The following is a 12,629-nucleotide window of genomic DNA, read 5'->3' on the forward strand; positions in this document are numbered from 1 at the left end:
CTTTTGCTAGATCAAAATACGTATAAATCGTATTGTCCTTGATACAATAATCTCCATATTTTAAAAATCTTAAATGATGTAAGCTGATCTACTTGATTTAAAGTTTAGCTTTTATTCATTAAGAATAACTTTGCCAACAGCATATCTATTCCCTTCTTCTTCCACCTTGCAATTAATCCGACTTAGGGCATTTCTTTTTCAACCTGCCAATGGATAGGAATTTAATATTTATATCTTACTGTATCTCTATGAAACTGCATAGAAAGAACATTTTGCTGGTGCTAGAAAAAGGAGGAGCTGACATCTGTTTAAAAAGGGCTCCTGAATAATTTAAAAATGCTGGCAGGCAACTGCCAGGAAGAGGTTTAGTACCAAATTCTTTCTTAAAGGCACAAGAGATCAAACACAATTCTTTGGAGGTAACCTGTGAGTAGGCAGCAAGTTACATAGCTTTCACAAACCTGGAATGGATCTTCTAGTAACTGGACCATGCCAGTTGTAAACTAGTATGTTTGATCAAATCAATCTATCAATGTGTCTGCCTGCCTGCCTGCCATCTGATTTCTGTGGGCAGTGTGACATCTAGGACAGTTATTAAAGATGGCAGCAAACATTGAACATGTACACGGAGGAAACTTTGGGGGATGCTTGGACTAAATAAAGGAAGTCTTCAGCTTACAACACTTTATTTAGCGACTGTTCAAAGTTACAACAGCACTGAAAAAAAGTAATCTATGACCGTTTTTCACATTTACGAATGTTGCAGTGTCTCCATGGTCACATGATCAAAATTCAGATGCTTAGCAACCGAATTGGTTCAGATTTATGACAGATTCAGTGTCGTGGGGTCATGAACCCTTTTGTGACCTTCTGATGAGCAAAGTCAATGGGGAAGCCAGGTTCATTTAACAACCGTGTTACTAACTTAACAACGGAAATGTTTCACTTAACAACCGTAACAAGACAGGTCGTAAAATGGGGCAAAACTCAGTTAACAACAATTGTGGTTGTAAGTTGAGGACTATCTGTATTGTAATACATAAAATTAATATTATTTCTGTGGTGCATTTCAGACAATTTAAAATGCCATGTTTATATTATTTTCATAATATAGTTCTGTGTAAAAAAATATCAGAATAGTATATAGCCAGGAGGTAAAACAGAAAGGCAGTAACTAATACAATATTCAAACCAAGATGCTAAGTGCAACAGTAATATTTTAGCAGGATTGTAATTCTGTTTTATTTTTCATATGACCCTGAATGCTTCAAAAGAGAAAAGTCAAATAAATTTTGTATTCATACCCTTTATCAAATAAAAAATAAAGAATATTGCTATGTTTTGATTCTCCCCCCCCTGCTAAAAAACAGTCTAGTATTGATTACAGAAATATATCAAGTCTATCATATAACTGAGAATGATTACATAGAAAAAAGGGCCTGACCAAATTAGTCTTTTGCATTGTTTTATATTATCATGTTAACTTCATTTCCACAGTCACTAAGGAAAATAATTCACTGCTCATACAGGTGACATGAAGATTTAATTGACGCTGCAAGTGATATTAACATGTATTCTATGCATTGCTTTCTATAATTGTATTTTGATTTATATCAATGTTTAAGTAACGCTTTAGTGCTGTTGCAGTGCTATTCTAGAAATGCATTCAGTTCCATTTATGGTTTTAAATGTGCCAATATTTAATGTGACACATTTAAGTAAGGCATGTTGGTGGCATATAAATTTTAGAATAAAGAAGAATTAAAGAAAAATAATCACAAATCAAGACTCGTCAGCTGACAGCCAGAATACCTGGGTCTGGGAATAGATTCTGGTTTCTTGGTTCTGGGAGAGGGAATGCTGAGCGTGCCATGACTCAGAATGATGGGTAGGTGAAAATCCTCTGTCCTCAGCCACTCTGAAGTCTGGGGCCACCCGCTGCCATAAATCAATCAGTCAGTCAATCAATCATTTATTCCAGTGAGATTTCTTTTTTTTTTTTCAAACAGAGATATAGAAATATGGGAACTAGGCTACATTTTTTGTACAATTATAATCATAAATAGATTACATTGATAACTACTGATTCAGACCGGTTCCAAAGCAGAGAAAATGCAGTGCAAATTGTTCCCAAATATTCAAAGCAAAACAAAAACCTTAAAAATTAATAATTGCACATTATTCTCTTTATACAAGTGGATAGTGATGATTTAGTAGCTGTCTTTATGACACAGAATTATATTCGGCTTCCTCTCCCCCGTGCGTTTCTTCGCTAGGCATGATTCTTGCACTAGGCAATTGCTTCTTTCTTTTTTTCAGGAGAAGCAGGTGAAATAATGATGTGAATGTTTGGAGTCAGTGATGGACTAAATCAGGGAAGGTAACTTTGAGGGGGACTTGTGGTCTTCACATTTTGGCAACAAATTACATTACCCTGGCAAGGAAAGTATCTGATGATAATTGTTAAATTTATATGCTGTCAATTCCCAGTGACTAGGTGGTTGATAATTGGTGAGAGGAATCTTGTCTTTTCATGAATCATGGAAAAGCAAACTATTAAATTTGATCCTTACTCTCTCCAATTGCCAGGGTACTGTCTGTAACCCCGATTTTTCCTGAGCAGATGCGCTTAGTTCCAGACACACTGTGAAGAGGTGACCCAACAATATTTCCAATTTCTGAAGTCTATGTAGGGCCCAGAGGTTTTCTAAATTATAGCAGAGGCTGACACCTCACTTTGCATTACAAATATTCTTCATTGAATAGATTTTAATAAAAGGACTAAAACCGAGATGAGGTACCCATAGTTGCTTACCCTGTCACAGATGGTGAGCAAACTTACGTTCAGTCCAAATACAAGGAAGATGACATTTTGAGCGATCAGACCAGTGGTGGGTTTCAATTTTTTTCCGAACCTACTCTGTGGGTGTGGCCTCCTTTGTGGGAGTGGCTTGCTGCCATGTGACCTGGTGGGAGTGGCTTGCCAGCCATGTGACCTGGTGGGAGTGGCTTACTGGCCATGTGTTTTTCTTTCTTTCTTTCTTCTTTCTTCTTTCTTTCTTTCTTTCTTTCTTTCTCTCCTTCCTTTTGTCTCTCTGTCCCTTTTTTTCTTTCATCTCTCACTTTTTCTTTTTCTTTATTTATTTATTTCTTCCTTTCTCTCTCTCTCTGTGTGAGTCTGTGTGTGTGTGTGTGTGTGTATCAGTGGTGGGTTTCAAAAAATTTGGAACCTCTTCTGTAGGTGTGGCCTGCTTTCCGGGTCCACTGGTGGAACCTCTTCTAACCGGTTCGGTAGACTTGACGAACTGGTTCTACCAAACTGGTGCGAACTGGTAGGAACCCACCTCTGGATCAGACTGCCCTTCATATTTATAGCCACACTAAACTGGATAAGACTGTGTTTGTTCTAAAGGATCACTTTCACAGTCTGAAGTTGATTCTACAGCCATCTCTTTATCCTGGTTTCAAGAGGGTATCCCAGCTAACGCTTCTAGAGAATGTGGACTTGATTATTGTAATATAAGGCTTTGATAACAGCCAGGCTGGCTTATTACAAAACATACTCTATATTCAAATTCGTTCAAAAACTACATTGAAGCTGCATGGAATTCAAAACGAGACTGCACACTTTTTAATGGGAAGGAGCATTTTATGACTAAGTTGAAATATGTATAGTAAAAAGAAGGGAATGGGGAAGGTAAGGAAAATGAAGGACAGTGATCCACAGAAGTAGCAGTCAGGGGAACCAAAGATCCCTGAGCACCATTAAAATAATATGAATATTCCGGTTCAACTATATCAAATGTGAAGTGAATGTTGAAATGAGAAACTAAAATATTGCTAACTTAGTCAAAGATGACAATAATTAATGAGATGTCAGTCATGAATAAATGATATCCAGTCAACCCTACAATTGAAATTATTTCCACTGTTCTCAGCACAGAAGCTGAGGAACTAGACTGTCTCAACCACTTGGTATTTGTCTTCTTCACAACTGAAACAATGCCAATCACAACTTTTGCACATTTCCTTCTTCAGTCTCATTTGTAGGAAGATCATTGGAGAACAGAGTAACTTCTTTATTTATTGAACTTTAAGGATCAAGAGACAAAAGGATCAAATAATGAAAAAACAAATCCCACTGAGTTGTTTGCTCACGTAGATGATGCAGTGTGTACATGTGTGTGAGAAAGAGAAGTTTTGACAAGCCAATTCAAGATATGAAAACATAAAAAGCTCATTATTTAAATTTACATAGGCAAGTCAACAACAATATTCTGGTATTCTGCTTTAAACAGCAGCCAATCAGATGACCATGAATGGTGCATAGGCAGGCCATGATAGTAACAGCCTTCTGCATTTTACTCCCAGCATTTTTAATTAGAACTTATTTAGAATTTATTTCTAAACTTGAAACTTCAGTGAAACTATCAAAACCGTCAATCAAGTTAAATCCTTTGGTAGGCATCCACTTTTGTAGTATTGCATTCAAAACATTATATATTGCTACAATTGCACATTTTGCCTAAATATATTTACCCATTTTTTGTTTGGATTCTTGCTATATAAGAAAAATTAATCAGTTTACTCATTTCTTTACTATATTATCAGCAATTTTACAATTCTTACAATTTAAAAAAGAAAGGGCCAATATTCTACAGGTATTGATTTCTATAACAGATACACACACTTGTGATATATGCTGTCTTTCTTAAAATCTAAAAGAACCTAATATTGAATCTTCCTTTATGGCATAAAGGTGTCTTTCTATTGTCAGCAAAGGACATCATTTGATCCACCCCAGTGAGTTATGTCCTCTAAGATCTTATACTTAGGTATTACAGCTAACTGATATCTTATGAATGAACATATGAGGTTAGGAGTTTGCACTTATTTTCACTGAATCTCAGCTGCCATTTTGCTACTCAAATAATTTAGAGATTCTTTTTGCACATAAAACTTCTTTGGCTGATGTACATGCTTAAAAAAAGAAATGGAAACTTTGTTTGCTATTTCTTCCTTCTGCAATGTGGCTCTCCAATCTATAATATTTAGGATCTACATCTTTTTTCCTTGTGTAGTTCAAAGTTTTCTTGTGAAAATATGCCCCAGTATAGCTAAAATGAAGCGAGCTTATTCTTCAATGCTGATGTGTATATGGGACAAATGTGGCACTGATTAATTACATTAATCAATTAATATAAATCTTTTTGTTAAAGATTTTAGGAAATCCCCAGTTTGTGCCTTTGAAACAGTGTATATTTGCAGAATGGTGCAATTATTCTAGTTATAATGGAACATTTAAAATACCATAATGGAATACAAGAATGAAATCATTGCTGCCTTCAAGCACAAGATCAATCTTTCAGTAAAGATGTTCTTTTTATCTACACAAATGTTATTAAAGAAAAAAAAAATGATTTAGAGATGGGCAAACTTGTCTAACGTATATTGGAGATACTCTAGAATAACTTACATTAATAAAAACTATCAAATAACGTATTCCTCTTTAGCTCCAAAAAGCAATCTATTAGTAAAGCAATGGAGATAGTTCTTCATTGCTTTCCTTACAGTGTCCCATAGTAAAATAGATGGGAAGAAAAAAAAAAATACCAACGGTTCAGATTTTTAAACAGAGCCCAAACTTAGATCAAACATAGAGAGTAGTAAAAAAAAAATTCCATCCATATAAGTTATATTTGGACATTATATTAAAAATCATAGATCCCAATTAGAATGCCATTTAGGATATGTTTTAAGATTATTTCTGATCCTTAATAGCACTCACCTTTCTGGACAGTTTGTTGGTTATACCAACAAACATTTTGTAAGATATGCTTATGTTCTACTATGCATAGTGAACATTCATTTTTCTTTGTTTTTTTCCTAAAGAAGATAATAGCAATAGCAGTTAGACTTATATACCGCTTCATAGGGCTTTCAACCCTCTCTAAGCGGTTTACAGAGTCAGCGTATTGCCCCCAACAATCCGGGTCCTCATTTTAACCCACCTCGGAAGGATGGAAGGCTGAGTCAACCTTGAGCCGGTGAGATTTGAACAGCCGAACTGCAGAACTGCAGTCAGCTGAAGTAGCCTGCAGTGCTGCATTTAACCACTGCGCCACCTCGGCTCTTATCCTAACCATATCATAAACTTAACTTGCCTTTTTTATAATTTATATTCGAATTTCATAAGGACAAGGCTTCAGCTTTTACAAAAAAATCTATTTAAAATAAAACTATGACATCTGCCTACAAATCTGGTATCCTTGCTGTATCCACATATGGCAGACTGAAATTAGGGGGAAAGTTGGAAGAGGTAGTAACATTTTCAGGGCTTTTCAAATGTTAGATTCATTCATTACTAATTTTCATGGTAAAGTTCCTAGCCAAGAAATTGTAACTTACTAATAGATAACATGAAAAATAAGTCTTACCTTTTTATATAGACTTCTCAGATCTCTGTATTGCCACATGCTGTTTAAGACCTGAGATGCTGCCTTCACTACTTTTGGTGAGTGCCTATTAGGGAATTAAAAAAAAACATAATTAAAAGACATCTTTATTCTACATGGGGCTGCCCTTGAAGAGTGTCCGAAGACTTCAGTTAGTCCAGAATGCAGCCGTGCGAGCGATTGTGGGTGCACCTAGGTACACCCACGTTACACCTATCCTCCGCGAGCTGCACTGGCTGCCCATTGGTCTCCGAACACGCTTCAAGGTGCTAGTCGTTACTTATAAAGCCCTGCATGGCATCAGACCTGTGTACCTGAGAGACTGCTTCCTGCCAATTACCTCCCAAAGACCGATTCGATCGCATAGGCTTGGCCTTCTCCGGATCCCATCTGCCAGCCAATGTCGGCTGGCGACTCCCCGGGGGAGGGCGTTCCTCTGTTGCAGCTCCAGCCCTCTGGAACGAGCTCCCTGTTGAGATCCGGACCCTTACCACCCTCCCGGCCTTCTGTAAAGCTACTAAGTCCTGGCTGTTCCGGCAGGCTGGGGGCTGTTGAAGTATCCAGCCCCACTTCAATTGTGAATGTTGTTGTATTTAAATTGTTGTATTGTCTTATTTATTCCCCTTTCCCTGTTTTATTGTAAGCCGCCCGGAGTCCTTCGGGAGTGGGCGGCATACAAACTAATAAAACCAAACCAAACCAAACCAAACCACATATGAGAAAGTATGGTTGCAACAAATCCTGATTTAGAATTTTATACGCATGCAGCTTTTCAATGTTTACCATAGGTTTTTACTTGAAAACACAAAAGGATTTGGGAAGGCAGAATGTATAAGAAAGGTTCTGGAAAACGAGACTCAACAATATACAGATTACAGCTATGAAATTAACAACAGTGATTTGCTTTTCCTCTGGGTAGAATGTGAGCTCAAAGTTCTGGGATTTATTTTTTTTATTTTCGAGCATCTTACCTAGCTTATTTTTATTCTTTGGGCATTTTACCCGCAGAAATAATAAGTTTAGTTATCACTAATGTCTCAGCATTATGTAAATATTATTTACTCTGGGTATTTGCTTCTAACCTTGATGTATTCCACTCTTTTTTGACCATCACAGACAGCAGCCCAAATATCTTGGGAATGGATTACTTTTAAAAAGATTTTCTTGATCAAACCTGTTATTTTGAATAGCAACTGCAATTATCAGCTTCTGGATTGCTGATCAGAATAGCTAAAAATTAAAACACGAGTTTCTTTGATAAATCATATAATGCCACCGATCCAAATTAAGACTACAAGTGCCACACACTTTGATGTGAGATTGCTTATTATCTTCTACCCATCTGCCATTATCTGTGAAGTATTCTAACACGCAATAGAAACGGATAAGACTTCAAGGATATCATTAGTGCCGACTATAAATTACGGCTAACGGGCCAGACGATGATTGGCAAAACGTACTTGTCTCCTTTACTTTTGGAAATGCCAACAAGTTTCTCAATTCCTCCTGCATCTCGTAAGGCCTTGGCATTTTCCATGTTTTTTGTGATGACTTCGTGCAAGGTGCAGCAGATGGCAGTTACGGTATCATCAGACATGTTTTGCTTGCTGAACTGTTACTGTTGTTACCTCCTGGAAGCCGGTGAACCAGGTCCCGCATGGCATACTTGCCTTTTGGAAAGGGGGAAAAAAAATTGATGGAAGCAGTCATGTGTTATAAGTCAAAAACAAAAGGATAGAAAAGCACATGAAAGAAATATCACATGATCCAATGATTTCTGAATGTTTTATTTTGCAGGTTAGCATGTGGTTGATTGTTTATTTTGCAAACTCCTCCACTGGCTACCTATTAGTCTCCGGACCCACTTCAAGGTGCTGGTCGTTACCTATAAAGCCCTTCATGGCATCGGACCTGGGGTACCTGAGAGACCGCCTCCTGCCAATTACCTCTCTCAGACCAATTAGATCGCACAGGTTGGGTCTCCTCCGGATTCCATCTGCCAGCCAATGCCGGCTGGCGACTCCCCCGGGGGAGGGCCTTCTCTGTTGCAGCTCCGGCCCTCTGGAAAGAGCTCCCTGTTGAGATCTGGGCCCTTACTACCCTCCCGGCCTTCCGCAAAGCCACCAAGTCCTGGCTGTTCCAGCAGGCTGGGGGGAGCTGAGAAGCATTTACCTCCACGGAAATTGTGAATGTTGGTTTTGTTTTTATTATGTTGTCTTTGTCTCGTTCCCCCACCCCCTTTCCCTTGTCTTTGTGAGCCCCCGGAGTCCTCTGGGAGTGGGCGGCATAATAAGACAAATAAAATAAATAATAAAATAAATAAATATAATTAGTAGTATAATAAGTAAAGGAGAACCGTTATATTTAATTTTTGTTCACTAACTCTACATATCCTTATTTCTTCACTGGGCATATATGTATATCCCTGATGTAGAACAGGGAGGAGAACCATATATATTGAAAACAATGTCATGGAATACTTCAGTGGTCTTGAGTTACGCAGCAAAATAATATTGCTAAAACGCAAGTAAAATGTTGCTTCTGATAAGTATTAAAGTGTGGATAGGTTTTTGATCCGAAAAAATTAGTCAAACTAAATACTGTCCCTTATAGCATGTATCATTCCCATGCTGCTTTTAGGTGGCTCCCATGTGTACACACCCTTTAGGTGGCCTGCACTTGTTGCTGGGTTGTCTTCCTTGTGCGATTCAAGGTACTAATTATGACCTTTAAAGTGCTCCATGGCTTAGGCTCAGGATACCTGCGAGACCACCTACTGCCACCGGTAGCCTCCCACCGTCCAGTGCGATCCACAGAGTTGGCCTCCTCAGGGTGCCGTCAGCCAGACAGTGTCGGCTAGCGACTCCCAGGGGGAGATCCTTCTCTGTGGGAGTGTCTTCCCTCTGGAATGAGCTGCCCCCCCCGGAGCTTCGTGTAATCCCCGACCTCCAGTCCTTCCGACGCGCCCTAAAAAGTTGGCTTTCCAGCAAGCCGGCCTGGCCTGAACAAAAGAAAAAAAATTACTGATCATTGTTAAGTTGAAATTTTTTTAAAAAATATTATTGTCATTTTAATTGGGTTTGTTTGGGATATTCTATTACTGTATTTTCAACCATATAACCCGCCCACGCAAATAACCCGCCCACGAGAATAACCCGCAGATTGCAAAGATCGTGTAAAATATTTTCCGTATACCCCGCCCACGCATATAACCCGCGACGAGTAAGGGAGAAGGGAAACTGCTGAGAACTGCGGAAGGGTTGGGGGAACGGCAAGGAACGTGAGCCGAACCTGCGTAAAATGTTTTCCGTATACCCCGCCCACTTTTATAACCCGCGGGGGCGTGCTGTGTTTGTAAAAACCATGTATAAACCCGCGGGTTATATGGGTGAAAATACGGTAATTTTTTAAAAAACTTTTGTATGTTTAAAAGTTTCTTTTCATGTTGTATGCCGCCCTGAGTCCTTGGGAGAAGGGCAGCATATAAATCTAATAAACCTAAACCTAAAGTTCTCCCACTTATCTTAAATGAACTGGGTTCCAGGAGGCTTGCAGCAATGGTGGATTGCAGGTGTACGCCCCAGTAAGGGAGTACCGGTGCCTGCCAGGAGCACTGGGTACCATTCCGGTGTGGTGCTCCGGAAGGCCCAGCCACCCGCCCAAGCTCCTTACCTGTATTTGAGCTCTTTGGCGCTTCTGCGCACGGAGCATACGGTGCCTTCGCAATGCTCCACCGAGCAGCTGGAGTATCGTGGAGGTAAGGATGCATGCGCGTGCTGCGCGTGCATGCTGCACACGTGCAAGTTGCACACGTGCAAGTGGGAGATGCCGGGCCCCATTGCACCATACCGGTTGCAATGGAATCCAGAACACACCACTGGCGTGCAGACAAGAATAACTGAAAAACACTCCCCTTTTTAATTACGAAAATTGAGCTAAGAACTCTTTACATCAAACCAATTGGGGTCTCCTACAGGGAGATTCACTTATCTGATTGCACTCATTGTATTATCACAGATATGTTTTCTATTTATTTTATCTTGGAACCAGATTATGTGCTTCATTGATAAGGTCGCAAGACTAATCATTAATAAGCTATTCTAATTCTAATTGTATTCCTCCTTATTCTAGTATAGAATTTTCTATAGGATCAAAGAGCTTTTTATTATTAGAGAAGCATCAGTTGAACAGAACGTGGTACAAAATTTCAGAGAGGCAGGATTGCTGTGTACATCACATATTTGTATGAATGACAACCTCTCCATGACCATGTAGAAGAGCCAAGGTGGCGCAGGGTGCAGCCGAGGGTGCAGTACTGCAGGCCACTTCAGCTGACTGTTATCTGCAGTTCAGCGGTTCAAATCTCACCGGCTCAAGGTTGACTCAGCCTTCCATCCTTCCGAGGTGGGTGAAATGAGGACCCAGACTGTGGGGGGGGGGCGATATGCTGACTCTGTAAACCGCTTAGAGAGGGCTGAAAGCCCTATGAAGTGGTATATAGTCTAACTGCTATTGCTATGTATGGCAAAGCAATTGCAAAAAAATAAATAAAAAAGTATATTTCTCAAAATAACTGTATTTCCCACCTCTATAAATATAGAAGCTTTAGTGAAAACATTTCCACCCTGGTTTTCTTTCCCAATAGGCGCACAAATCTAATCCCTGCAATAAAATTATAATCTGATATGAATGTTACTAAACACAGATGATCTATGGAGACCTAATTAATGATAAACTGTTCTCACAGATTTGTTGGTGAAATTAGTTGTAAATAACATTACATGACACAATGAATATACACTGGTGCTATCAAACATCTGCATATATTCTCTGTCTCAAACAAATGATCCAGAAATCATTACATTGTGAAGTTTTCTGCTTGGAATTTGGCTGGTTCATCCATACTAACAGACTGTAGTTGATTTATTAGCTATGTATTTGCATCTAAACACCAGTAATGATATCTCTGTCATAATAGTGCAAATACGTTTATAATGTAGCAATCTGTATATAGTTATAATAGATACAAATATATGTATAGCCAGTGTTATTAAGTTTCTTAATTCAAGTTTGAAAAGGTCAAAATATTTAATGGGTAAGTGTTGTGACTCAGCAGAAGTGTGCTGTGAGTGGAGTCGGGATGCAAGAATACAATGCACCTGGGGCTCGTTAGTGTGGTCTTCTGGAGATAAAAGGACTGATGGTGCCATGCCCTGGTTGCAAAGTCACGTTCATCGTTCGTCGTTCGTTCATGGTTCATGTTTCAATCGTTCGTGGTTTGTTTGTGAGAGGCACTTAGATAAGTGATTTGCTTTCTTAACCCTGATTCAAAGAAACACTTGGAGAAGTGATTTGCTTTCTTTCTGTACACCTGGTTTGGCTGTAAGAGATCTTTGTTTTTGCATTCTGTTATCTTCTTGCCAGAGTCTTTATCTATGTTTATTTTGGGCTCGCAGCCAGTCTGAGCCGAGGACTGATAAAGTTATTTCCTTTTAAGTCTGTCTGCCTGTTGTCTTTGAATGAGCGAAGAAGTGGGGGGGGGGTCAGAACAGGTAAGCTTATGTATGGAGATGCCCTCACAGTAAGTGAGACACATAGACATTGCTTCTTACATATCCCCCTGCAACACCCCCCCCCCAGCTCAAATCATTGTGTTTGTTTTTTCACAATGTGAAGATGTGAAAAATATATGAAGATGATAAGTTATGAGACACGTCATCTCTTCTCAAAAGAGAACAACTAAGCTATTAGCAACAGTGATCCACAAATTCTGAGTGATTTCATTGAGGAAAACATTAATAGATAAGCCTCCTTCCTGTAAAATGCACATACACATTTGTGTACACTTTGCTCAATATTAATAAACTCAAATATCAAGCAATATGACAATATCTTACTGTAAATCTGCTAATATCAAAAAGATTCCCCAGAGAAATAATGAACTTTACTTTTGTCTAACATTATTTTCAATATAATGGAAGAATTACCAGTTTTTCAAGAAATCACAATATTTAGCAGGCAAGTCTTTTTCATGGCATAACTACAGTCCACATCTTACATTGAACATACTGGTACTTTGAAAACATAGCTACTTCCTTGTACAAAATAACTAACAGAGTAACTGGCTATCCCTATAACTTAAACTGTATAGATGAACATTTAGTTATCATAAAA

At 38.8% G+C, this 12,629-nt stretch overlaps 1 protein-coding gene across 1 annotated transcript in view; it reads right to left on the minus strand.

Moving 5' to 3' along the window:
* CTNND2 (catenin delta 2) overlaps positions 1 to 12,629 on the minus strand; it is a 256,541-nt gene that overhangs the window by 40,789 nt on the left and 203,123 nt on the right. Inside the window, 4 exon segments of the mRNA XM_032219498.1 lie at positions 1,813 to 1,938; positions 6,438 to 6,522; positions 7,916 to 8,058; positions 8,061 to 8,125. Coding sequence (XP_032075389.1) covers positions 1,813 to 1,938; positions 6,438 to 6,522; positions 7,916 to 8,058; positions 8,061 to 8,125 — 419 coding nt within the window.

This window comes from Thamnophis elegans, chromosome 6, assembly GCF_009769535.1.
Source record: "Thamnophis elegans isolate rThaEle1 chromosome 6, rThaEle1.pri, whole genome shotgun sequence".
In the NCBI taxonomy this organism is placed as follows: domain Eukaryota; kingdom Metazoa; phylum Chordata; class Lepidosauria; order Squamata; family Colubridae; genus Thamnophis; species Thamnophis elegans.